Source organism: Equus asinus, chromosome 13 (genome assembly GCF_041296235.1).
Source record: "Equus asinus isolate D_3611 breed Donkey chromosome 13, EquAss-T2T_v2, whole genome shotgun sequence".
NCBI lineage: Eukaryota > Metazoa > Chordata > Mammalia > Perissodactyla > Equidae > Equus > Equus asinus.
Genome location: NC_091802.1, coordinates 3,112,004 through 3,137,917, shown reverse-complemented (window position 1 = coordinate 3,137,917; position 25,914 = coordinate 3,112,004). Strand labels below are relative to the sequence as shown.

Here is a 25,914-nt window from a genome sequence, read left to right as displayed (position 1 = left end):
TTAGGGTATGGCATGCAGCTGGGCAAATTTGGAGAAATGGGGCATTCTTGGCCTTGATGGGAACTAAAATATCTCACGGAAACATAAGGGCTGAATTGTTAGGGACTTTACAACTCACACGTCAGCAATCATTGCAGCGTTCACATGGGGCAAAACGACAGTGTCTAAAGGAGATGGTTTTGCTGACAGAGCTGCAGAAGCCCCTGTTAAAATGCAGCAGACCCCAAACTTAGAAATCCCACTGATAATACAAGTAACTTCTGTTCATTTTCAAAAATATGCTTCACAAGAGGAAATGGACAAATGGGTTGAGAAAAGGGCTAAAAGAAATTCGACTGAACTCTGGGAATCAGCTAACAAAATAACTCCAATGCCACACCGCCCATCTGCTCGATTAGTAACGTATCATCAGCAAAGTCACAAGAGCCAGGCATCTGGGAGGGATCTTAAATGCACAGGACTCTTCCCGTGCCCACTGGCAGATGACTTATGCAAAGGCATCAGCGACGTGCTGTGCATCAGCACAATTCTTCCCACATCACTGCCCAGGTCAGTACGGGAGCTTTCCCAGACCAGCTTTGCCAGGCGCCTGGGGGTAGTCGGACTCCGTAGATTCAAGGGCTGTGGAAGGTAAGAGATTTCATCTCATTATGGTTTGCAGGACATCCAGATGCCCTGAGTCCACTGTCATTCAGGAATCCTGTAAATCTTGCTATCAAACACCCTGTCACCCTCAGTCCTCCGGACGAGTAAACTGGATGAATCCAACTCTGAAATCTTCATTCAGCAGCCTACCAGATGAAAATGGCCTAGAGCTTTGCCGTGAGCCTTGTTAAAAATGAGAGTGACCCTCCCAGCAAGCATGGTACTGCTCCCTTTGAACTTACTAACTTTTGTTTGGCAGGCCCGTGAATTTGGGTCTGAGACCATGTCCTGTGCCCAATTTAGCTGAATCCCCCCATAATCATGTGGAATATTTAAAAGTGCTTCTCTCCTCTCTAGAAACCCTGAGACTCAAAGTCATAAGGACCTGGAAGGACCCACAAGAGGAGGTCTGCCACCCCACCTGCAGGGAGATGTGACGGACAGAAAGGTGCTCCGGAGGAAAGATGGCCGTCACCACACTGGGAGGCACCCTTTGCAGTGTTTTGATATGGCTGCCAAAGTGAAGGAGAAATCCAGTGGGCTTCCTGCTTCTGAGGGAATAGAGCAAGGTTCCCACAAGGACTTGAAACTTAAGTTTTCTAGCATCGCTGATATTGGTACTTGAACTCAACTGAAAAGAGCTTTTCTGGTGAGGTTATTATTATCGTAGACAGCCCTGCTGTCTTTTTCACAGTAGTGATTATCTCGATTACTTTAAGACTCACAATTTACCAGAAACAAACGTTATTTGTAACGCTGCTGGTCTTTCCTTACTCCCAGTAATAGTCTCCACAATCACACATTTCTGATCAGCTCCCTACTGTACTCCCAGGATAGACATGGTCTGAACATAGAGGTCCAACAATCCGATTATCAGCAAAGTGAAGCTGGGACTATCTTCCAGAGTAATTTTTGGTATTACTAAAGTAAAAGTAACTTACATGCGTTCAATACTATTAAAGAAAAAGTTATGCATGACATTTGTTAAAGCACGGTAAGGCAAACTTTATCCAAGAGGGGCCGTCCAGGCAAGGGACCACTGCGAGAGGCTTCTCGCAGTGGGGAAGAGAGGTTGGGCTCAGCTCCAAATACAGCAAGGAAACGTGGGAATTTATAGCCGAGGAGCAGCGTGGGGGTCAGCGGATGGAAATGACAAAGAAAACATCAGGGATAAGGAGGGATTCTGGCTGAACTGACCCAACAAGAGTTTGGCTGGAGGCAGGCCAGGGGGGATCAGACAGTCTCTGGGGAGTGAGGAACCGGATCAGATACCGAGGGTGATCAGATGTCAGGGGTGGGGGAGGAGGGATTCTGGCTACACTGACTTAGCAGGAATCTTGCTACAATTGGACAATGCAGAGACAAACACAGAAGCCCCAAAGTCAGGCCTAGTTGACAAGAGAGTCAGAGGAGCCCGAGCAGAGCTTGGTCAAGGAGAGAACCTTTGTCAGTGCTCAAGCCCAAAATTTGATACAAAATGTCTGAGGCTAACAGTTTTCCTAGCTGGAATCGTCTCCCCTGGGCCCTCCGATTGTGGAATCTGTTTATTAAGGGGCCTGTTTGGGGCCATCCAAGGACAAAAAGACACCTATTAGATACAGTCCTTGGAGGAATAGAACAGGCAAGGTCTAGCTAATGACTTTTGATGTTAATACTTTGACTACCAAACTTGGTGCTTTGGGACAGTTACAAAAACACATGGTACAATTGCAATGGAAATGGGGGGAAACTTGGAAATGGACTATTGGGAATAATTTAATGGTGGAACCAAAACTCACCACAAAGGTCTCAGAGGTGCACAGCGGTCCAGCAGCTCGGCAATTGGTCACAAGCTGCTCTGAGGTGTCACTGGGAGTTCAGCATGACCAACCTGCACGGTAGGAGAATTATTGATTTGGACTGATGTGAGAAGCTGCCTATAGGTGGGTTTGTGCTCAAGACATATTGTAAGTAGAGCCCTGGACAGTCAACACTGGAAACTACCCTGCTGAGGGGCCCATAAGAAGGCTTTGACACTAGGTAATGGCCAGGGTGTCTTTATGTTTTGCATCTGGAAAATACTATTTAGAATGCTAGACCAATTACTGAAGGGCCTAAATTATCATGTAAGTGTGGACTTACTTGTGCAATTGATGGGAACTCAGGAGAAATGTATTGGGCTTTACAAGAAAAACTCTTAGAAAGTTGGACTATTAGGCTCTGGTGGTATGCTATTCCTTAGGCTTAGATTGAGTAAGACTTTGGGTAACTACAAAATAATACACAAACAGTTGATCATGTGAAAGTGCAAGCAATAAAGACAACACACAGTTTGTCGAATTAATACATGCCGAAGGAGAATTTTTGCACATTGCAAATCAACAGGCTCCCCCAAAATGTGGCGCCTTGGCACACTGAACATTTTAAGCAGAAGGAAACTGAGAAGCAGCGGGTTCAGGAAGGACTCTGACCTCCCCTGAAGGGTGATAAGCTCTATGTGAGAGGGGCCCTCCTGTACCCGGAGGAAAGGAGAGCCACATCTCCGAAGACAGAGGGAGTGAGAGGACGCCGAGCGAACAGTTTCCTCCAGTTTACGGCACTTAGCGCACGTCCTCTTTTGCTGCATCACATTCTTCCACAACTTCCCAGTCTTCCTCAAACCCGGCACAAAAACACTCAGGCGTAACCACTTCTTCGGGTCTTTTCCCTACGAAGGCTCCCATGTCACACAAAACTCACATTAAATCAATGTGTGTGCTTTCCTCTTGTTAATCTGTCTTTTCTTACAGGGGCCCAGCCAAGAACTTAGAAGAGTAGAAGGAAAGGATAATTTTTCCTCCCCTACATAATCAAGAATTTGCTTTAAGGGGCCGGCCGCGTGGCCGAGTGGTTAAGTTTGTGCGCTCAACTTCAGGGGCCCAGGGTTTCACCGGTTCAGATCTTGGGTGTGGACATGGCACTGCTCATCAAGCCACGTTGAGGCAGCATCCCACATAGCACAACCAGAAGGACCCACAACTAGAATATACAAGTATGTGCTGGGGGGCTTTGGGGAGAAGAAGAAGAAAAAATGAAAAAAAGAAGATTGGGAATAGATGTTAGCTCAGGTGCCAATCTTCAACCAAAAAAATAAGAATTTGCTTTAAGCATTTGCCATGGGTATGACATGTTTAATGGTTTTTCCCCAAGCCCCATACTGCACTGCATTTTTAATTGATCCCATTGTGGTTCTGATCATTTCTTTGATTTGGATTTTACTGTGAACTTGCTGAATATTTAGATGGCTGCAAAATGCCAAGAGAAAGGTAGAAACAGCAGTGGAGAGCATTAAAATTGGAGTGTCACGATAGAATATTAACAAAAGGGGGGAAATTTAAGGGTAAATAAAAATAAGATTGAATTTTCTTTGTTACAAAAGGGAAAGAGAATTTTTCTCCTTTCCCTTTTCTTAGAACTTTTCCTAGAGAAAACTCGTTTTTGTAAGGACTTCCTCTGTCCTTCCAACATGTGTGCAACTCTTTTTAAAGGCCAGAATTAAAACCCAGGAGCATGCTTCTGAAGGGCCTGGGAGCCATGTCTTTTCAGTGTCAACATCAAGGAGGACAGTGCCCCTCTCCCTGTCACAGTGTGAGCTTGGCCGAGGTGACTCAACGATCTGCTCAACATGGAGATACGAGAAATTTTATTTTTCCTTCGGATAGAAGCAATTAACTAGCACAGACGGCCACCCCAATTACCAGGCGAATTTAGGGTGAACTGTGAAAGCAGGTACAGCAAATGGGGCTGTCGAGTTCCCTCGCCTGAGAAGTCCTCATACCTGAGAGCGTGCGTGTAATGGGTTGTATCTGCTCCGTGTGAAAATGGTGGTGGGGCCGGCCCCGTGGCCGAGGGGTTAAGTTCGCGCGCTCCGTTGTGGCTGCCCAGGGTTTCCCCGGTTCGGATCCTGGGTGCAGACATGGCACTGCTCGTCAGGCCATGCTGAGGTGGCGTCCCACATGCCACAACTAGAAGGACCCACAACGAAGAATATACAACTATGTACTGGGGGCTTTGGGGAAAAAAGGAAAAATAAAATCTTTAAAAAAAAAAAAGAAACTAGTGGGATTTCTTTTCTGTCTTTGTAATCTCATTTTCTCATTTTTTAAATAGCATATTACCCGTGGCACAGCCCAGTCTGGTTTAACGTTTATTCAATAATAGAACTATTTCTTTTCTACATTTGTGGAGAGAATTGTCTGGGTTGGCAGGAGATTTTATTTTTTTTAATTTTTGCCTCAACAGCACAAAGTCTGCCTTCCACATTATTGTAGGCAAGAGTTTTACCAAACGTTTTGTCTTGACATAAAATGGACCCAGCAGCGTGTCTCGTTGGCGCCCCCCAGCCAGCGATGTTCAGGTTTTCATTAGAGTTCGCCCCACTTCAAGGAGCAAAGGCCTTGTTAGGCGGGGGAGGGCGGGGTGACGGCCAGCTCACCCACTTAATGCAGGGACGGCTCCTGCTTGCTCCCGGCACCGTGTAACGGCGGCCAGCGGAGTCAGGGCTCCAGCTCCGGACAGTCAAGCAGTGCTGTAAGAAAATGCCACAGACTAGGGGGATTAAAACAACAAACATTTATTTCTCACAGTTCTGGAGGTTGGGAAGTCCCACATCAGGATGCCGGCAGATCCACTGTGGTGGCAGTTCAGGGCCCACTTCCTGGTTCATAGATGGCTGTGTCCTCATGTGGTGGACCGGGCTAGGGTTCTCTCCCAGCCTCTTTATAAGGGCACTAATCCCCCTCATGAGGGCTCCCCCCTCGTGACCTAATCACCCCCCAAAGGCCTCACCTCCTAATACCACCACACTGCGGATTAGGATTTCAACATACGATACTGCGGGGGGCGGGGTGGGGGGGGGAGGTCACAAACATTCAGTCCTTAGCAGGGCTTAAGAATGCAGATTCCTTTTAATTGTGGTACTGCCATCTTCAACACAAGGGAGGCCTCAGAAGCAGGAAGCACAAGCTATGTCAGCAGATCTCTAACCCAGAAACATGTCATCTGAGAATCTTAGAGTCAGTGACCTTCAACAGGTCATAGAAGAGAAAGCAGTCAGACTTCAGCACACTGCCGAGACTTTGGCACAGAGGCCCGTGGGCTCTCGTCAATTATAGAGCCGATTCTAGAAGCTCAGGAAGCCCCCTAATTGGGTTTGGGACCCAGAGGCCTGGTTTTGGGGTCTGGAGAGAATTGTAGGGTGAGAAGGGCTCACCTGAGCAAGGAATATGGCATCAGGAATCCTGGGTTCAAGTCCTGGCTTCTGTCTGACTGGTAGTTTTACTGAGACCCATTTCTCTGAGCTTTTGTAAAAATAGGTACTCTCCATATTACATGAGATGGTTTTAAGGCTTCAGCGAGATGATATTTGGGAAGATGCTTTGAAGACTGTAAGGCGTTAGACCAATACTACTTAATATGACTCCTCTTGCCTCTGCAGAGCACTCCACACCCCGAACTCCGCGGGGCCAACGCCTCCCCTTCAAACAGCAGGGAGAAGCAGCCCCACTGCAGTTCCCTCCAGCGCCGCTGGGTGGCATTCTAGCTAGACAACACCCTCCCTCCGTGACTCCTCTGAGGCCCCTCCAGTCTTGAGCCTGCCAGCCCCCAAATCTGGGAGGTTTTGTAGCTCGTGTGTCTGCCAGATGATGATAAAAGGACCCGGAAAGATGCTTCCAGGAAGCCTTTCTTGACAAACACCACACATAGTCTAGACCCACCCCACCCCGCCCCCCAGCCCACTCCTCAAAAGTTAGAGAGAATCACCCTCAGCCCTCCGTCTTCACCCCACCCATCCCCCACCTTGGCTTTGGGATTTCTCTGCATCATTATTTTGTCCCCAGCTTGCTAACTGCAGCTTCCGCTGTTGAGCCATGTGTCCCAGACCACTTCCTTCTGCCTCTGTCCGCCCAGCACTGTTTCCCAGAGCTGGACCGGATCGAGGGGAAGAAATCACCAAAGAGGAGCATGTCAATTTCCGCGCATGAGCCTCACGACACCCCTTCTGTGTCTGTGGGGGAACGCCAGCAGGGGGTCGGGAGTTCAGGGCTCCCCTGCTTCTGCCATCGGTCAACCGGGGAGTGCTAGCTGAGCCCTCCCGTCTGTGGCTTGCACCTGCAAGAAGCAGGGTTTGGATGCAGTGCCGCTGCTGTAACTCTGAGACGGGAAGCTGAGGCGGGGAGGAGAAGCAGCAGGTGGACGGCTGACCCCCTGCAGAAGCAGTTCTGGGCTCCTCCACCCTCCACGGCTTTAGAAGGACTCCCCGTCTGTGCCTCCACTACCTCCTTCTGCCAGGACAGATGCCACCTGTTCACAGGGTTATCTGAGGCAGAAGAGACCAGGGAGCAGGGACCCTGAGTCCTAGGCGACAAGCCTGAAAAGGTGGCCGTGCCCTTGGCCTTTGGCCTGAGTGAGCCCTCTTGCATCTCTCAAGTGGGGGCCTCATACACTCAGTTCCCAGAGCTCTTGAATTTTGGTCTCCCTCTTCCCATCCACAGGTTCCCAAAATGGAGTGCCTCAGTTCACCTCTCCCCGCCCCAAAGCCCCCTGGGGTCTGAATTCAAGAATTGTTACAATAACTTAGGGGGAAGCTGACATTCAAGCACACACATTTTATTTTTCATAGAATGCACCCATTAATCCTTTACAGTTGAATAGCCTGGAAGTCTTCCTAGTAGGACTTTCCGCCCCGTGGGAGAGGCGCTGCAACCTCAGGTTCCCTGTGGGGCTGCACCCGGGTCTCCTGCTAGGGCGCAACAGAGGGGTCTTCTCAAAGGCTCGGGGAGCAAGGGCGTGTTCAGGGTGGGCTGTGTCCCCTGTGCGGTCCCTTGCAGGACGTTCACAGACTGCTAGAGGGCTATCTGCTTTAGCTCAGCATGCAATGACAGGTGTTTTTCTTTGGCATTTAATCCGTTGCTGGGACGGCATTCCACAAAGAACAGGGGCACGCTGCCGTCTGCCCAGGCTTGACAACGGGCACAGCCACACGGGAACATCGACAGGGATCTCGTTCGAGGTGCACATGCGGACTCCCTGGGCTGAGGGAGGAGGGGCGGCCCTCTTTTGTCGTGTTGGGGCCACTTTGGGAAGAGTCGTAGGAGCGAGATCCTCCACTCTGGGGTTTAGGCTGCTGTCCACCACACCCGGACTCTTCACTTTTGCCCACTGGCCTCTCCTTCTGTCTTACCCTCATCAGTGCTCCCTGTCCTGAACACTGAGGTCACTCCACCTGGGGCTTCTCCCATCTGTGAAAGGACAGGTCCCCTCTACCCAAGAGGAGACTTCCAGAATGGCACCTACTCCACCTTCCTACAATCCAAGGTCATCTGGGGAAATACGCCAGGGTGGGGAGGGTGGACCTCACTCTGGGTGGGAGACGCTGGGGTCAAGTTTATCTGGGAACCATGGCAGGTTAGCAGTCATCTGCAGCCAGAAACCGGCCCTATAGTCTATTCAACGCCCCCAAACCCCCAAATACTTCCTCCCGCCCCAGGAGGCCTCCCCAGGGTCCTGGAGCCACCTGGATTCTCCAGTTCAGCCAGCCGCCTGGACAGTGGGCATTCACCCAGGTCAGTGTGGTACCTGGGGACCCTCAGAACACCACCCTCAACCCCTCCTCTCGGGCGCTTCCTTCCCTACCCTCCTGGCATCTCTCCCTCCCGTCAACATCTCCTGGGGGCTGTTACTCCTCCTGGAGCAGGGGCTCTCGGTCCCCTTCTTGCACCCTCTCATCCTCTTCCTTCTCCATGCAGCCCACCGTAGCAGCCAAACCAGCACCCACACCACCCCCAACCACAGCAGCCCCCGTGGCCCCCACTGCAGCTCCAGCTGCCACCATCCCAGCCTCTGCAGCCAGTGCTGCTGCCGCCATGCCTGCGCCCACCACGCCCCCCGCCAGGCCCATGAGCCCAGCCCCCACGGCGCCCCCCACAGCAGCCAGGTGGCCACAGAAGCGCATGGTGTAGGAGTCCATGAAGATCTTGGCCTCGGCCTGCAGCTCAGCCTCCAGGGCCTCTAAGGCCTGCTCTCTCTCCTTGCACAGCAAGGCCACACCGTGGCGAGCCAGGATGGCATCCTTCTGGGTGGAGAGAAGGTTCCGCATGGTGTCGGGCAGGACCCGGAGTGCGGAGAATATGCGTTTGGTGGCCATATCCTGTGACAGGGAGGAGGAAAGAAGGCGCCCTGACCAGGAGACCCAGGAGCCCTCCCATGTGTGGGCCCCACCTGGTGGGACACTTGGCCTCCCACGCAGCACCTGCGGGCTCACCTGCTGCCGCACGTATTCCTCAAACTCCTTTTTGGCAGCTTCCACGGTCCTCAGGTCGTGCAGCTGGGCGGCCATCTGTCCACAGGAAAACCCAGGCTACCTCCCTCCTTCTGCCTGCTCTGGGCATGCCTATTCTTCATCACCATCCCAGGGCACTTCAACCTTGCCTCCCTCCTGGCCCTGGATCCTCCTGGGGAACTCCCTACCTCGTCCGGAGAGGTGAACCCTGGCCCCGTCCTCCCCATCCAGCCGGAGAGGTTCTGCAGAGACATCATCAGAGGGGGTCAGGGTGGGCAAGGGGCCAGGTGGGGTCTGCTGGTCCTTCCTGGGGGTGGTTCGCACCTTGATTTCCTGAGCTAACTGCTGCCCTGTGAGCAGGCGTCTGTCCCCCCTGGCCACGGGGCGCCCCTCGCTCCAATACCCCTGGCAGCGGCTCTTGGCATGCTGGGGGGCGGCACTCAGCACATCCAAGACATAGGCACGGAGGTGGTGGGAATCGTCATCTGTGTCTGAGGAAGAGATTCCTCCTGCTGAGGAGACCGGGGGCTGAGCAGGACCGGGCTTTGGGAGGAGAAAGGGTATCAGAGGCTGGGAGACGCTGGCTAGTGTGAGGGGGCTCCGGTGGCCCGGAGGAGGGCAAGCTAGGGAGGCCTTTGCCCCTGGGGACACTCACCTTCCGGGTTTCCGTGGGCTCTGCTTGCCCACCGCCTCCCTGGAGCAGGCAGGAGGTAACAGCGGGCTCGCCTCCCTTGGAGCAGCTCCTGAACCTTAGGGTATTTCCTGGATGACTTCTGAGAGATTGGGGAGCACTCTGAGCTAGGGGATCCAGCCTCCAGTTCTTAGCTCGCCTACAGGACCCCTCCCGGGCTCCCCTCACCTCCTGCCCAGTCCTCCCGCCCCCTCCATCCCCTCCTTCTGCACCACTCACCTGGATGATGTCACCCACATGCCCCTGCCCTGCCTTGTTGGCGTGGGATGAGTCACGAACTAAGAGATCCAGGTGCTGGAAGAAAAGGGGTCCTGACACCAGCAGCCAGAGGGTGTCAGGATCTGGGGTGACAAGTCCAAAATGGGTGTCTCACCTGGATTGGCACCATTCCATAATGCCTGCCCATCACCTCAGCCACATGGACAAACATCTAGGGGCAGAGCAGAGGGTCACAGCTGGGCCACTCCAAGGACTGTGCCTCCCCTCGCCCCCTGGGCCCACTGTAGGACCCATGCTCCCGGTTCTCAGCTCCAGGGCTCTCCTGTCTCTCCCCCAACCAGGCATCTTGTGCTTCACCCTCTACCCTCAAGCCCACCAACCCAGTTCCAGTGTCACGAGATCCTAGGCCAGAACTGGAAGGCACCTGCTTCCGGTTGGGCCAGTCCCCTGGCCTTATAGTCAGGGCAGAGACGGGTGGCACCCCCAAGACCAGATGTCCCCTCACCTCCAGATAGTCCAGGTCTGTATCCTTCAGCTCCTGGGAGGTGTTGAGGATCTGGAACCAAGGAGAACAAGGAGATGGAAGAGCATCTGTGAAGGCAGAGACACTGGGAAGACCCCGGTGAGGAAGGAGCTTGCAGGCACTCCAGGCGCCTCAGGCCTGGGAGAGACCAGCCCAAGGGGCCTCCACAGCTTGCAAGGCTAGACCGGCCTTGAGGAATGGAAGGCAACCTGGGAAATGGTCCTGCAGATCTTCAGCTGTCCCCAGGGACCTTCAACGAACCTTTAGAACAAACCATGCTCCCCCTTCACTGACCAGGGGCACTCACCAGGGGCAAGCTCCTGCCCCGACCTGGGCCCATCTCCTAATCCTCCAAGAGAAGAGGTTAGCAGTGCCTGCCTCGGGACGCCGTTGGGGTCACGAGATGGGACAATGGGTGCACGCCCAGCCCAGCGCCCGTACAAACGTTCATGGAAGTCCTCCCCCACTGCCTTCCACTGCAAGGATGCCCTTGACCCCCAAGGAGTGATCCCCTCTACTGCCTCCCCGAAGCAGCTTAAACACGCCCCGCAGAGCAGGGCCTAAGGGGACCATGGGAGCCTCCCGGCGGTGGGGCAGATGGCACCGCCCCCCTTGCAGGGACCCCCCCAGAACCTGTTGGGACCCCGGACACAAAAGCTTGTGAGAGCAGGGTGACCATTCCCAGTGTGCTGAGGGCCAGACCCGACTGAGATGCCCCGGGTCTGGAGGAAGCTGAGCTGGGGGGGCGGGGGGCTGCACCCTCACCTGGTAGGAGCTCAGCATCGTGGTGAGGGCACACAGCTTGGTCCTTGTTTCTCTGCTGAGTTCAGGGCTCATGGCATCTCCCGTGTCTACCAGGAACACAGCCACCTGTGTGGGAAGCAGGACGGGGGACAAACGGAGGAGCCAGGCCTGCCTCACTCCACCATACTCTCCCCCTAACCTCTGCCCACCCCATCTTCTCACCTTGCCCCCAAAGATTTTCTGGGTTCCCCTCCTCTTTGACCATCTCTGTTCTCTCTCTTACCCCTCCCTGACCCAATCTTGACGTCTGCTGCCCTTTCCCCCCTCACCTTCCTCCCCTCTTTCCCCAGCAGGAAGGGGTGGCTCCACATCCATATGCCCCTGGTGAGGCTATTGGCACCCCACCTGAACCCCTGGAGGGACCCCCCTCCTCTCGGCCAGCCGCTCTCGCCGGACTCCTGTGGGGCAGACAAGCGCAGCATCAGTTGGTCCATCGTGGCCCCATTCCCCTCCCAAAGCCAGGCTGGGACCCCGAACCTACCCCCCAGCCCCGCCCTTACCAGGCCCGGCAGGCCCCGCAGCAAGTGGTTGAGGAGGAAAGTCTTCCCTGAGTGCTGCTCCCCCAGGACAGCAAGGAGGCAGACGGGGGTGTCCCGGGCCAGGGGGTGCTTCAGGCAGCGGTTGATGGCCCCCATCCTCAGGATGAGGCCTCCGGAGGCATTGATTCGCACCAGCAGCAGCGGTTCTGCCCTCACGGCACAGGTCTCCTGGGCCAGGAGGAAGAGGGTCCCTGAGCATCCAGCTTTGGGCGTCGGGACCCAAGTCTGCAGTGTGTCCAACCCTGAACTCTGTTCCCACCCCGACATTCCAGAATAGGGCCGAAGCCCCCTGCCTCCTCTGGGATTGGCCCCGGGTCTCTCTGTGCCCCCCACTCCGCGGTGAGGCCGGGTCCCCTGACCTGGAGCACGGGGGGCAGGGACTTCTGCGGCAGGAGCTTCATCTTCTCCCCCAGACTCCGGAGGCCCTTCTTCTGCTTGCATATCTTCCGGCACTCGGGGCAGCAGGGTGGCTCGCAGCCCGGGACGCGGTGTGTGCTGAAGCACCGCGTGCAGAAGTCGTGGCCGCAATCCAGCGAGACGGGCTCGCGTAGCCTCTCCAGGCAGATGGAGCAGGCAGGAAGCTCCCGGGGGGCTGTGGGCCGGGGCCCCAGGCCCAGCTCCAACTTGGGGAATGGCGTGCGGGACCTGGGGTCAGAGCGGGGTGTGGGGTGCAGGGGCACAGGCCAGGGATTCAGAGGGCAGGCTGCTCCCAGAGAGACCACACTCTGCCCATTCCTCACTGACTTGTACCCCAGAGCTTAGGGATCCCAGAGCGGGGGCAGCAGAGCAGTGGGGAGAGTGAGCCAGACAGGGATAAAGCCTGCATGGAACCCTGGGTCTGCCACACCACCACGTACCACCAGGGGCAAGCTCCTGCCCCGACCTGGGCCCATCTCCTAATCCTCCAAGAGAAGAGGTTAGCAGTGCCTGCCTCGGGACGCCGTTGGGGTCACGAGATGGGACAATGGATGCACGCCCAGCCCAGCGCCCGTACAAACGCTCATGGAAGTCCTCCCCCACTGCCTTCCGCTGCAAGGATGCCCTTGACCCCCAAGGAGTGATCCCCTCTACTGCCTCCCGGAAGCAGCTTAAACACGCCCCGCAGAGCGGGGCCTAAGGGGACCATGGGAGCCTCCCGGCGGTGGGGCAGATGGCTCTGGTTCTTAGAAGATTCCTTCCACTCTCCTGCTCTCAGCTGGAGTCGGCCTCCCTGAGCACCCACTGATTTCCCCTGCCGCCTCCTCCCCAGCCTGGCCGATCCAGCCTCGAGCTGCCTCCCCTGGGCCGGCCCTCTGGAGGCTCGGGGCCACAGGCCTCCCTGTTTGCTCCTGGACCAGGCCCACTGCGCCAGCCCCACCGGCAGGCCCTGCTACTTACCAACTGTTGCTGCTGTTTCCCATGAAGCTCCGTTTTCTCTCCTTGGAGAGAAAATTGGGGGAAAAAACAACAACAACAACGAAAAGGTTTTTAGAAGAGAATCTAGACTTCTATCTTTCTCCTGGGTTCCGGTGGCCCCTCATCCTCCCTCCACAGACCCATCCCCCAGCCCCAGGTGGCCCCTTCCCGCCCCAGCCCTCCTCCCCAGATCTCAGGACTGAAGACTTGCCTGTTTGCCAAGCCGGTGACAAAAGGAAATGACTGACAAGGCGGACCTCGGCATGGGAGGCTGGGAGTGGGGACAGGGTCCAGAAGCAGAGGCCAGAGACCCAAGAGACCTTCAGCCAGTGGCTGGTAAGGATGGCTTTGCTCCTGGAAGGGCTGGCTGAGCTGTGGCAGGTGGAAGCTGGGGTGGGGGATGGTCTCCCCAGGGGAGATGACTCCGTCAGAGCTGGAAAATAGATGTGACAGTCGGGAAAGAGGAGGCTGCCTCTGGACTCACCCAGGGGGAGGAGACAGGACTGCGGGAACCAGGGCTCCGGAGGAGGGAGGGACCGAGCTAGGCTCAGAATCCCTGGCAGAGGCTGGGATGCAAGCAAGCCGAGGTGGTGAGTCGCCATGGAGACGGAAGGGAAAGATAAGGACAGGGAGGGGGAGGGTGGATGGAAAGAGAGAGAAGCCATATGGATGCACAGGCAAAGATGAAACCGTGGGCAGTTACTGCCCCTGCTGGCCCAGGCGGGGTCCTTCCAGGGACACCAAGCAGGGTGTGCAAAGGGGGGAAAGCACAGCCAGAGCTGCCCTACTGGACGAGTATTCACTGAGCACCTACTATGTACAGAGCCCTGTGATGCCCCAATACCACCTCTGGCCCTCACACCCCCGCCCCTGGGGGCCAGTCCCAGCTGGCACCAAGCTGGTCTCATTGGGGCCAAGTCCCAGCGGAAGCTTTCCTCAGCACCCTCACCCCACCCACCCACGCCTGGCTTCTCTGACATCGGCTACGTGTCACCTGGCATCTTCCCCTTTCAAGGGCTTTCACCCTGCTTCCAGCTTGTGACAGTCACCTCTGGACCTTCTAACCACCGTCTACCCCCCAGTGCACAGCCAGCATAAACTTCCACAAGCAGAGCTGACCCCATGTTGCTCAAACACCTGCTATGGCCCCTACCACCATCACGTTAAAATCCAAACTGCCTGGCCTGCAGGCACGGGCCTGGTCCCCCCTCTCCAGCCTTCCCTCTCGCCCGCCCTCGCCTGCCTCTGCACCTTTGCTCTGTGTTCCCAATGCCTGCAGCACGGCTCCTGCTCATTACTCCTGAGAGACCCTCGGGGGCCCAGGTCAGGGGCCATGTCCTCCTTGGAGACTCCCTGCCTCGTCCCTCCCAACTGGATGTGATCTCACCCTCAGGTGGCTTGTGGCTCAGGGACCTGATTTGTGACAGATTCAGTGTGGCCCAGACTCTGGTGTCAGGCTGATCCAGGCTCGATTCCCAGCTGACCCATACGAGCCAGGGCCCTGGGTGCCTCCCTTCACCTCTCCAGGCTCTGAGGGGTCACACTTACGTAGAGAAAGCCACTTGGCCAGGCGGAGAGTCTATTCTTAAGCCCTAAGCTAGGATGTAGAGGCGGTGGGGCATAGGATTCATACCCTGGAGAAGTGTGGTGAAGACCGCCCCCAGCAGAGGACACCCCTGCAGCCAGAGCTGGATCTTGTCCACCCCGGTCTTTTGCACTGGGGACCAGAGGGCCTCTGTCTGTGGGACTGAATCAAAGCCAGAGAAGCAGCACCATCGACTCAAGCCCCTCTGGGCTGGCAGTGAAGCCTCGCCTAGGACGGGAGCAGGGCAGAGCTGCGTGCCCAGTCTCCCCTCTTGGCGGAGACCTGGCTTTTCTAAATCACCCGGGCCTTGCTTCCCTGGCAGGGAGATGCAGCGAGAGCTTCGGCGCTGGACTCTCATGGAAGTTCTAAACCTGCCTCTGTCCCAGCACGAGATCCTGGTAAGTTGCTTTCCTCTGTGAGCCTGCTTTCTCAGCACTGGGCAAAGCTGTAGCAGAGCGGATGGGCACCCAGTCTTCCCCGAGCCACACACTGGTCTCCAGGCCCTTGGGGTGCAGCCGGGAACAGAAGAGACAAGGTCCCCTCTAGTGGGCACATGGACCAGTGGGAGACGGAATGCACCACTGTGATAGAGTGAACCAGACTGGTGGGGGTCGGGGTGGGGCACAGGGGTTAGGGCGGGCTATCCTGGTGAGCAAAGGGGCGGGGAAAGGTTGTTCTAGGCAGAGTGAACCAGAGGGGACGTCACCCGCTGGAAGGAATGAAGGTACTCAGGTGGTGGGAACACTCACCGAGGCCAGAGCCAAGGAGGCCTGGGCATGCAGGACCTGGTGAGTCATAGGAAGGGATACGGGCCCATCAATGGGTGTCCCAGGAGTGGTCCAGCCAGGTAGACGTGTGTCACAGGAGCATCATGCTTAGGGATGGCTATGTAATTTGTGGGCCTGGTGCAAAATGAAACTGCCGAGCCCCTCTCAGGGGCAGGAAAGTCAACCCCTCTCCCCACAAGCCCACCGCCCCAACCCACGGCCAATGGGTGACACCAAGAGAGGCCACCTTTATGCTGGGACATGCTCCGTAGATGGATTAGGGGTGAGCAAGAGGTCTCACCGAGTTTCAGCCCTGGGAGAGGATGGCTGCCACCCTGTCCCACCCCAAGGTGCCTGGAGCCAATCCGGGTCCCCAGTTCTCCTGAACCCCAGTTCAGGCCTCCAGGTGGTGGGAGTGCCAGGGAGTGGGAATGGGTAGCCCAGAACCCGTCCTGGGGAGGCAGTGGGAGGCAGGACATGCGGGGAATTGAGGCTCCAAGCCCCCAGTGCATGCTCCATTTTCCCATCAGACTCCACTTACGAAACTCAAACTCAGAGGTGAAAAGATCAAGTCTCCAGACGGCAACAACAGAACACTGACGCCCAGGCACAGGACCTTCTGAAGGCTGCCCTGAGCAACTGCACAGCTACACTCCTGCCAAGCCAGCCCTGGGCACTCTGGCTTCTGTATGGACAAGAGGTTAGAAGGACAGGGCTGGAAGCGGGCAGGGAGGCCAGCCTACAAGGAGTGGAGACCCCACCCAGGCCCCGGGCCGTGCAAGAGACGCAGTGGGAACAGACCAGGCAGAGAGGCAGGTGGGAGAAACTTGGAGCTCGCTGTGGTGGTGGAGAGGCCGGCCTGCTCCTCTGCTCTCAGAGGCCCCTGGCAGTACCTGGGGCTCGGAGGGGAACCCTTGCCCAGCGAGGCCGACTATGAGGTCAGGTGCCGCAGCCGCCTTCTGTCCATTAGGCTCCGCAGGCCTGTGAGCAGTTCTACAGTCTCTGACAATGTTTGCAACTTGATGGGGAAATAAGTGTTCCCAAACTAAGAAAAGAAAACCTCAAAATCAAAAGTAGAGCCAGCTCTGATGACCTAGGAGTTAAAGTTCGGCACGCTCTGCTTTGGCGGCCCAGGTTTGGTTCCTGGACATGGAACCACACCACTCATCTGTCAGTAGCCATGCTGTGGTGGTGGCTCACACAGAAGAACCAGAAGAACTTACAACTACACACAACTATGTACTGGGGCTTTGGGTGCGGGAAAGGAAGAAAAAGGAGGCAGATTGGTGACAGATGTCAGCTTAGTGAATCTTCCTCTGCAAAACAACAAAGTAATACCCCTTCGTTCAGTGTCTGCTGCCCCTCACATCAGCTCGCATTGTCACATGAAATTAGATTTACATCACACAAGTGCCACTGAGTGAGCAATGTTTATCGAGCACCTGCTGAGCACCGAGCACTGAGCTGGACTCCGTGGTGTCAGCGGTGACCAAAACAGAGAAAATAATAGCAGTTACGTGTTCATGCACAACAGCAAGCAATTTGTTCTTATCAAATTCAACACTGTTAAAGGCTATACAAATCCTTTTTAAAACCTCATGGCAAAATTTTAATTCCATGTAGCTATGGGGAACACTTGTCTTGACATGTTTGCTGTGATGTCAAGGGAGGCCTCCAGAGGGTCAAAGGGCTGGGGGCCTGCCATGTCCCTGAGCCTGGCACGTAAGGCCCGCCCAGGAGGCCCTCTGTGCCTGCACAGGACCACGCTGTCTGGAAGGGAAAGGAAGAAAGCCCACTCTGTCCAGTTCCCTGTTTTCTAACTTGGGTGAGGACTCCACGCAGGTCCCCCATGGTGCCCCGACCCCCCACAGGGACTCACAGGGACAGTGAAGACGACGCTGAGCCAGGCCTGGCCCTGCAATGTAGACAGACCCCAGGTGCTGCTGGGGCTGAGAGGTGACTTCAGTGAGAGCGGAGTCCACAGGGAGGGGCTGGGGCCGGTGGGTGGTCCTGGGATTCAGGAGCTTGAACTGAGGGGAGGGAGGGAGTTCCAGGCCCTAGAGACAGACTCGTTCACTATTTCATCCATTTGTCCCTTCATTCACCCAACAAACATGGACTGGGTCGGTGTGAGGTTCCGGGAATGCAGCCATTAGCAGCCCCGACAACGGCCCTGCCCTCAAGCTTGCAGAGAGTGAGAGAAGCACAGACTCGGACGGAGGCCCAAGGCCTGTGCACTGACTGCACCCTTCAGTGCTATTCTCAGGGTGGGAGCCTAGTTGCCTGTCCATTGGCCAACAGCCTGGTGTCAAAGCTTCCTTCACTGGACAGAGATGACTGTGGTGTCTGGATTCAGAAGGGGCCCAGGGAGGGCCAGAAAGAGGCCCTGGTGTAGCCCACCTGCCCACAGCTCAGTGGCCAGCAGGACAGCTCCCGGCTGGGCCTCAGGGGCAGGCGAGGCCCCGAGGCTGTGCTCACGGCAGGATTTCCTCTTCCTGCCCCAGGCAGCCGTTCTTGTACTGCCCACCAAACGGCCCTCCGTCCCCAGATCCTGAAGCCAAAACTCCGGGCACCTCATCTTGCCCTGGCTCCTCCCTCTCTGTGGGACCAGGTTCCTGGTAGCTCAGCTCAGGCTGCTTACCTCCTGACCTCCTGACCTCTGGCTCCAGCTTCTGGGCTGGGACAAGATGAGATGGTGGAGTCACTTCCAGAATAATCAGCTTCAGGAGGCAAAAACACAGTCTCCCAGCCTGGGACCCTGTTAGGGAGGCTTCTGGGTCCCCTGACGCAGGCGGGAGCCCCTTCACACACACAGACACACACTCACACACTCACTCTCCTAGACCCCATGCAAATTCACACACATTCACAGTCAAAATACTCCCACCTTCCCACACTCCGTGTACATACCCACATTCGCTGCTCTCGTCTGTACAGACCTGCAAATGCTCATGCACACGCATGTATAGATGTAGTCACACCTACCTGCACTTAGACTTACACACTCATTCCTTCCTCGAACATTAACACTCACAGGCATTCAGGTGTCCACCAAGACATCACACTCGTGCCCACTTACACATGAGCTCACACTTACCTCCATACATGCACACACACATAGCACATATTGCGAGATAAGAGAAAACATGTATACTGGTCTCTGCCCCCGCCCCTGGCACAGGCTCCTAAAACCCCTGTCACTTCCTAAGTGATAAGAACACTAGGAGTGTCTCTGGTTCTAACATTTGGGCTTTGACCCCGTCCCTGACACAGAGCTCCTAAATCCCAAGGAATTTCCTGGATGACAGCAGTGTCTTTTGTTCTAATGAGGTGACTCTGGGGGGACTCCTGGATGGCTCCTGAATTGGGCTGATCCCCCACCAGAAAGACCAAGCCATGATTGGAAGCTTGGCATTGTCAGCCCCAGGCCCATCCTCCAGAGAGGGGAGAGGGCTGGAAACGGAGTTAATGGTTGATCGCACCCACGTGAGGAAGCCTCCAGAAATCCCAACAGCAGGAGTTTCAGAGAGCTTCTGGGAGGGTGGCGCACCCCAGCTCCACGGGGACAGAAGCTCCTGCACTCGGGACCCTCCCAGACCTCCTCCTGTGTGTCTCTTCACCTGGCTGTTCCTCTGTGTCCTTTATAGGAAACTGGCAATAGTAAGTAAAGTGTCTCCCTGAGTTCTGTGAGCCGCTCTAGCAAATTGATGGAGCCCGCGGAGGGGGTCAGAGAACCCCTGACTTGTATCCAAGTTGTACAGAAGCTGTGGGGACCTGGGGACCTGCTACTTGCAATTGGCACCTGAAGTGGGGGCGGTCTTGTGGGACTGAGCCCTTAACCTGTGTGTGTGTGGCGGGGGGGGGTCTGACGCTGTCTCCAGGTGGACAGTGTCAGAACTTAATTAAATTGTAGGACACCAACTGGTGTTGCAGAGTTGATCGGTGGGGCAAAACCCACACATCTGGTGTCAGAAGTGCTGTAAGTGTGGTAGCAGTGTGAGAGGAAAGCAGAAAGACCCAGCAGAACTGTAGGTTTTTCCAGTACACATATCCTTACCCACATGTGCTGCTCCAAACACTTTGTGTGCGTGAACTCACCCTCCACAACACAACCTGTGAGGGAGGTACTGTATTATTTCCACTTTACAGATGAGGAAACTGAGGCCAGAGAGGTTAACTCACTTGTCCAAGTCACACAGCTATTAATGGCGGAGTTGGAATCCAAACCCGGGCTCCCACACCCGCGCTCTCAACCACTGCATTCTATGGTTTCTTGGCTGGCAGAAATAATGTCAATTACAATAATAAACCTGGGGAAGAGCTTGTGTCCTTTTGTGTCTCAGTTTGCAGTCACTTACCTCAGAGGGGGAAAAAATTATTCCAGCCCCAGTCTATGTAGAGTATTAGAAACGGGCAACTGAGTTCTGGCTGGTTCTGACCCCAGCTTGTTTTGTGGCTTTGGGCAAGTCACTGATCACTTGGCCTCAGTTCCCTCCTGTTGGAGGGTCCTATTCCTTTCCCACTTCCCCAGGCAGGCTGGCATGGCGGGTGCTGGTAAGCACTGGGTCCCTCCCATTCTGGTCCTGCCACCTGGATTCCTCTGCCTCCTCTGTGCTCCTGGGAACCCAGCTGGACACCCCCGCTCTGTCAGGGAGGTGTGGGCTGTGTGGAGGGTCATCACACCCTCCTTCACTGGCACAGCTCTCAGGGCCCGTGCCCTTCTCCCAGAAGATCCAGCCCATCTGTCTCCCCTCATCTTTGCTCAGCTTCCCAAGGACACTTCCTGCTGGCTGACTGGGTGGGAGAAAGTGAAGGAAACACGCCCAGACCTGGGACCCTGGGGTTGAGGTGACATCCCTCCTGGCACCACCACCCTGAACCCAGACATGTTCTTCCCCACTCCTCCTGCCCAAGCCACTCCCAGCCCCCTGCTCTCTCCAAAGCCTGAAGCCGAGCCTCCAGCTTACCTCACCACCGCCACACCCCCAGCCACAGTCTCTCTCCCTGAATGCAAACAGCTCTTTCTGGCTGTGGCCAAGGCAAGACTCAGTCATTCCTCATCTTCCATGTCTCTCCTGAGCTGCTTCCTCCTCCACAGTCTGTCCAGCAGGCCCACGTGCCACTCTTGGACTGGGAAGCCTGTGAAGGTCTCTTCTGCAGGTATTGCCAGGACAGCCCAAAGACCAACCCTGATCATCGGGCAAAACATGCGGTGTGCTGACTCCACCCAAGGTGTCCCAGATGCCTGCCAGGTGAGTGAGGAGTCCACCCATCCACCCACCCATTTATCCATCCACTCATCATCCACCCACCCATCCATCCATCCATCCATCCATTCATCCATTCTCCCTTCCTCCAACCATCCATCCATGCATGCACTGATTATCTACCCATTCATTATCCATCTGTTTATCCACCCACCCACCTAACCATACATTCATCGTCCATCCATTGATTAATCCATGTAGCCACCATTCATTTCCCATATTCTTTCATCCATCCATTCCCCAACTACCCACCCACATCTCTCTCCATGCAGGCACACATGAATGATTTCCTCCACCCAGCCATCCACCTATGCAATCATCCATCCACTCATCCATCCATCCATCCATTCACCCATCCATCCATCCTTTCACCTATCACTTATCCACTCATCCACGTGTCTACCCATACAACCATCCATTCTTACACTTATCCATCCATGCATCCATGTTACAAACATTTAATGAGTACTATACAGCAGGCATCATGCTGGCCCTGGGAGTAAACTGGTGAACCTTCAAGGTGCTTCCAGTCTAGTGGGAGAGACAAAACAGTCATTAGATGAATCCTGGGTGATAAATTCTCTGATAAGGGTGAGTGAGGGGTGAGGTAGGAGGACCAAGCAAAAGCACCTCACTCAGATCTGGGCATCTGGGAAGGCATCCTACACAAGGTAATGCCCAAGGTAATTCTCAAAGATGAATATGGGTTGGCCAGCAATGGCGTGGGGATGGGTGGACAACATTTCTGGCAGAAAGACCAGCACATATGAAGACCCAGAGGTGCCAGGTAAAGAGCCTAGCTGGAGTGTAGTTTGTGAAGTGAGCAGAGGTAAGGAGAACAAGACTGGGGCGTATAGGGGCACATAAGGCCTCCACTCTTTGACATCATCCCTCTGTCCCAGCCCCACAGTGCTCTCCTTCAGGGCTCAGGAGGCCACTTTCCTGTCAAGTCGAGGCCTCTGGATGCTGTCAGGGGGTGGGCTGTGGAATCCCCAACCACCCTGATGTCCATGCCAACATGGCCGCCCTCATGCCCTGGCCCCTCACCCCGGTCCCAAAGGTACAGCAGGATGTGGTTCCCGTGGCCCCAGGCCTGTGGCCATCCCTGCCAGGCCCAAGCAGCCTTAGGGGTTAGGCTCTTTCAGGCGAAGGAGAAGTAGGTGTTAGAGCAATAGACGAGGGCCAGGACCAGAGACAACAGAGCTGGAGGGAGGCGCCAGCTCCCCAGCAGCTGCCATATTCGGCTGGCATCTTTTAGTTTCAAGTAAAGATCAAGAAGAGGCCGAGCATGGTGTGGAATTCCTGCTTTTATGAAGAGAAAACAAGGTAGGCTGCTGTCGGCTCAGTCAGGCTCCCCATGAATGAGGGCTCATGTCCCCCTCCCACAGATGGCCATGGTTACAAGTGGTACCTACTTTTGACTTGTGTTCAGAGCTGGGTGGGGGAGGGCAGTTAGCGGAGAGGGACACCGAGGCCCGTCCCTGAACTCTACGGCTGGGCAGGAGACAGTCCAGATGCTGGAGAGGCCAGGCCCATGTGTGGCTGCTCATGACCCTGACTCCTAAACCTGGCTCCACCCCCTCAGGGACTTCCCATCAACAGCTGGAGGAAGGTTCGAGCTCCCCACCCTCCCTTTCAAAGCCCCCACCATCGATTCACTCCCTGGCTTCCTGAAGTAATGATTCATAATCGTAACACAGCCATCCAACATTTGCTTAGCGATTTACACTTCACAATGCGCTGCCACGTGAGCTCCTCCATTGATTCCCACAACACATGACTATTAGCCCTGTTTTTTAAACAGGGAAAATGAGGCTGGGAGAGCTGAGGAGACCTGCCAGTGACAGCGGTGGAAGGAAGAATCAGGTGCCCTGACTCGCGGGCCTATGTAACCCCTTCACCCCGCCTGCCATTTGCTGTGTATTTTATCGCAGCCAGAGGGTCTCCCAACATTCCCGCCCCCACGCATTTGCCTGGCCTCGCCCCTGCCTGGGACACCCTCACTGTTCTCACCCGGGTCCAGGTTGGCTCAGACTTCCTGCAGGGAGCCTTTCCCCATCCTTCTCTCTCCCTGTTTGTTCCTCAAATATTTAGGAAATGCCTTCTAAGTACCAGGCATGGAGCTGGATGCAGGGGCTGCAAGTAACAGACAGGGTCCGTGCCCCGAGGAGCGAAAGGGCTATGCACAAAGAGGAGCCAGGCAGCGTCCTCAGCATGGTCAGTGCTGGTGTGGAAGCCCAGGGAGCCATGGGACCCCAGGGGAAGGCCCTCACCCAGATGTGGGGGGTCACTGAGGCTCAGTCTTGTGGGATGAGTGGGAGTTAACCCCCTCGTGAAAGGTATGGGGGCATTCCAGGCACAGGGAACAGCCTGTGCAAAGGCCAGTGTGGGTAGGGCTGGAGCACAGGGTGAGGCTAAAGTCAGCCAGAGTAGAGGCAGGGTGAAGGGAGTGAGGTCTCAGTCAGCAGAGAACAGGTTGCGGAGGGCCATGTGGCAAATCTTGGACTTTACTTGCATGACACTGGAAAACACAAACAATTTTAAGCAGGAGGCATGTGATCAGAGCTGTGTCCTTGAACCGTCACATTGCCCAGGTGAACAGACTGGAGAGACACCTGCTGTTTTGGACAGCCACTTCTCATCAGGGGCCTTCGAGTGTTTAACCAGTCCTCCACCAGGCCTCTAGTGACAGACGTCACGAGTGTCACTAACGCTTTGCTATCACAAATGGGGCGGTAACAAACGTCCACGTTCTTACATCACTTCCCAGCTGGGTGAGCGCGACGTAAAGACGTCCTCACCAACACAGCGCTTTGTCACGCTTTGTCACTCATGTTGATCATTGCCAATTTCAGATACCGATGTCGAAGGATGTTTCTTATAGTTAACTCAGCATTTCCAGTTTGGTCTGGAGTTTTAAGCTTATCCATCTGCCATGTTGCCTAAAACAGAGGCTTTTTGGGTTTTTTTTTTATTAAAGGGGAAGATTTAAAGCATCCTAAACTTCCACTTATAAATAAATAGTTGATGATTAAATAGCTAGACACGGTAGACCCAGGGTGACTCCAGCAAAGCTGTTGGTGGTTGCTGGGCACCCAGAACACTGTCTCTTGGACTGGGTCCATTCTGGATTAGAACTGGGGCTGTTTCTCACATACAACAGGAGTATGTGGCACCTGCTATGTGCCAGCCACAGGCTCCTGGCTTGCAGCAGACTCAGCTGGGCCTCAGGGGCTCGCTCTGGCAGCTCACCTGGCATAGCTGGCAGCAACACCAGAGGCCCCTGCCATGAGGGCAGGTGCGGGCAGGGAAGGCCCCACAAGGAGCAGCACTTCAAGTGCACTTTGAGAGAAGAGGAGAGGGGAAAAGGGACGGCGGGCACCACAGGCAGAGGGAGGAAGCCAAGCAGCGGCTGGGTGGCCCTAGCCACTTCCAGTCTGAGAGGCTTCTGGCATATTAGTAAGTGAAGTAATGCCAAAACAGGGTTATAGAAGCAGAGGCATATTTTTAAAGTTTATACTGCATGCTTTAAACAACAATAAATTCATCTGGCGATAAAAGTCTGAGGTCTAAATTTGCGGCCCCCGGTAGCTGGCCTGTGACAGGCCCTGTATGAGTTCGCTGGGGCTGCCCTAACAAAGCACCAGACTGTGCGGCCCAAACAACAGGAGTTTATTTTCTCACAGTTCTGGAGCTCGAAGTCCAAGATCAAGGCGTTGGCAGGGTTGGTTCCTTCTGAGGCCTCCCTCCTTGGCTTGAAGATGGCCGTCATCTCCCTGTGTCCTCACATGGTCTTTTCTCTGTGTACGTCGTGTCCTAATGTCCTCTTGTCGTAAGGACACCAGTCATTGGATTAGGCCCACCCGATGACCTCATTTTACCTTAATTATCTCTTTAAAGGCTCTGTCTCCAAATACCATACAGTCACATTCTGAGGTCCTGGGGGTTAGCACCTCAACATATGAATTCTGAAGGGACACAGTTCAATTCATAACGGCCCCAAGTGGACAACTAGCATGTGAATCCAGAGAGCATGAAGAGAGAAGCCTGGAGGGGCTGGCAGGGGCCAGAAAGGCCCTGGATATCACGCTAAGAACCCTAGACTCTGTCCCTTAGCGATAAAAGGGGATAACCAGAAAAGTAGCATTTTCAGGAGGGCGCTGGCACCCTTGCTCTGGCAGTTGGCGTGTAGATAGGAAGGGGAGAGAAGCTGGGGGGCCGGTATGTGGGGAATGGGAGGGGGACAGGAGACCCCTGGAGACTGGAGCTGCCTCCTGTTAACCCTCACAACCCCCTGAGAGGGGAATGCACCTCCTCCCCATTTTACAGAGGAGCAAACTGACACTCAGGGAGGTTGAACGACTCCTTCAGTACTCACACCAGTTTCTGACATTGAAGCTTCAACAGCTAAAACAATCAGGCCTAGGGTGGCCCAACAAGCATTTGCTGAATGTAATGAAAAAAGTAGAAAAGCCAAAACTCAAACATGGGGGGACAAGAAGGTAGCCTGCAGAGGCAGGATGTATAGTTGGGGAGCACTAACTGATGTGGGGGACAGTGGGAGAGGAAGGAGGAGGTGACAGTGGTGAAGCTGGAAGACCCCATAAGTACCTTTCTGGAGGTTCACACTGGCACTGCTGGCAGCCAACCCACCCTCATCCACCATCCTCCCCCAAAATCAGAATCTAGACTTGGCCCCAGACCCCTCCCCAACTCTGCACCACCCCCATTTCGACTCCCATACCACCCACCCGAGTTCTGGAGCATCCAGGCAGTCAGCCAGGAAGCTGCAGGATGTGGCCAGCTGGCCTAGACAACCTTTTAGTGCAGACCAGACCAGCAAAATGGTGGGTTCCTTGGGCAGCACCCAGGCTTTGGCAACATACGGGTTCTGCCCAGCTCACTGGGCCAAGTCACACCCCTCACTCAAGTTCAGTTTCCCCAGCAGTAAAACTGAAGATAATCATTACTCCTGTGCAGGGTCACTGCAGAGAGCCTGACACGCAGTTGGTGCTCAATAAATGCTACCTGTTGATCAGCCTTGGAGGGAAGCCTGGGTCATTCACCTCACTGTGCCGGGATCTCCCCATGCGCCATTCCTCCCCTACCTTGGCTTTCAAGCCCCCCTCCCCAAGGCCTCACTCCTTCTTATTTTTCAAATAAGAAGCCAAGAGATTCCT

General features: G+C 55.1%; 1 protein-coding gene and 1 long non-coding RNA gene across 4 annotated transcripts; one reads left to right on the top strand and one right to left on the bottom strand.

Moving 5' to 3' along the window:
• Positions 1-7,256: 7,256 nt before the first annotated feature.
• RNF112 (ring finger protein 112) lies at positions 7,257-13,601 on the bottom strand. 3 transcript variants are annotated; one of them, XM_070482285.1, is made up of 14 exons: positions 13,327-13,601; positions 13,098-13,138; positions 12,080-12,365; positions 11,682-11,888; positions 11,451-11,579; positions 11,143-11,247; positions 10,360-10,410; positions 10,009-10,065; positions 9,855-9,929; positions 9,600-9,717; positions 9,269-9,456; positions 9,133-9,186; positions 8,927-9,001; positions 7,257-8,812 (listed from the first exon to the last, which is right to left on the bottom strand). In XM_070482285.1, the coding sequence occupies exons 1-14, from the start codon at positions 13,378-13,380 to the stop codon at positions 8,342-8,344; spliced, it is 1,911 nt and encodes a 636-aa protein (XP_070338386.1). In that variant the 5' UTR covers positions 13,381-13,601; the 3' UTR covers positions 7,257-8,341. The 3 variants fall into 3 exon arrangements, with proteins under 3 accessions (XP_070338386.1, XP_070338387.1, XP_070338388.1); XM_070482286.1 differs by having other exon boundaries at positions 9,269-9,453; XM_070482287.1 differs by having other exon boundaries at positions 9,269-9,435.
• Positions 13,313-19,798, top strand: LOC139040004 (uncharacterized). The gene is made up of 3 exons (XR_011493545.1): positions 13,313-13,451; positions 15,023-15,098; positions 15,998-19,798. It is a non-coding gene; the product is annotated as an uncharacterized lncRNA (long non-coding RNA).
• The last annotated feature ends 6,116 nt before the right edge of the window (positions 19,799-25,914 follow it).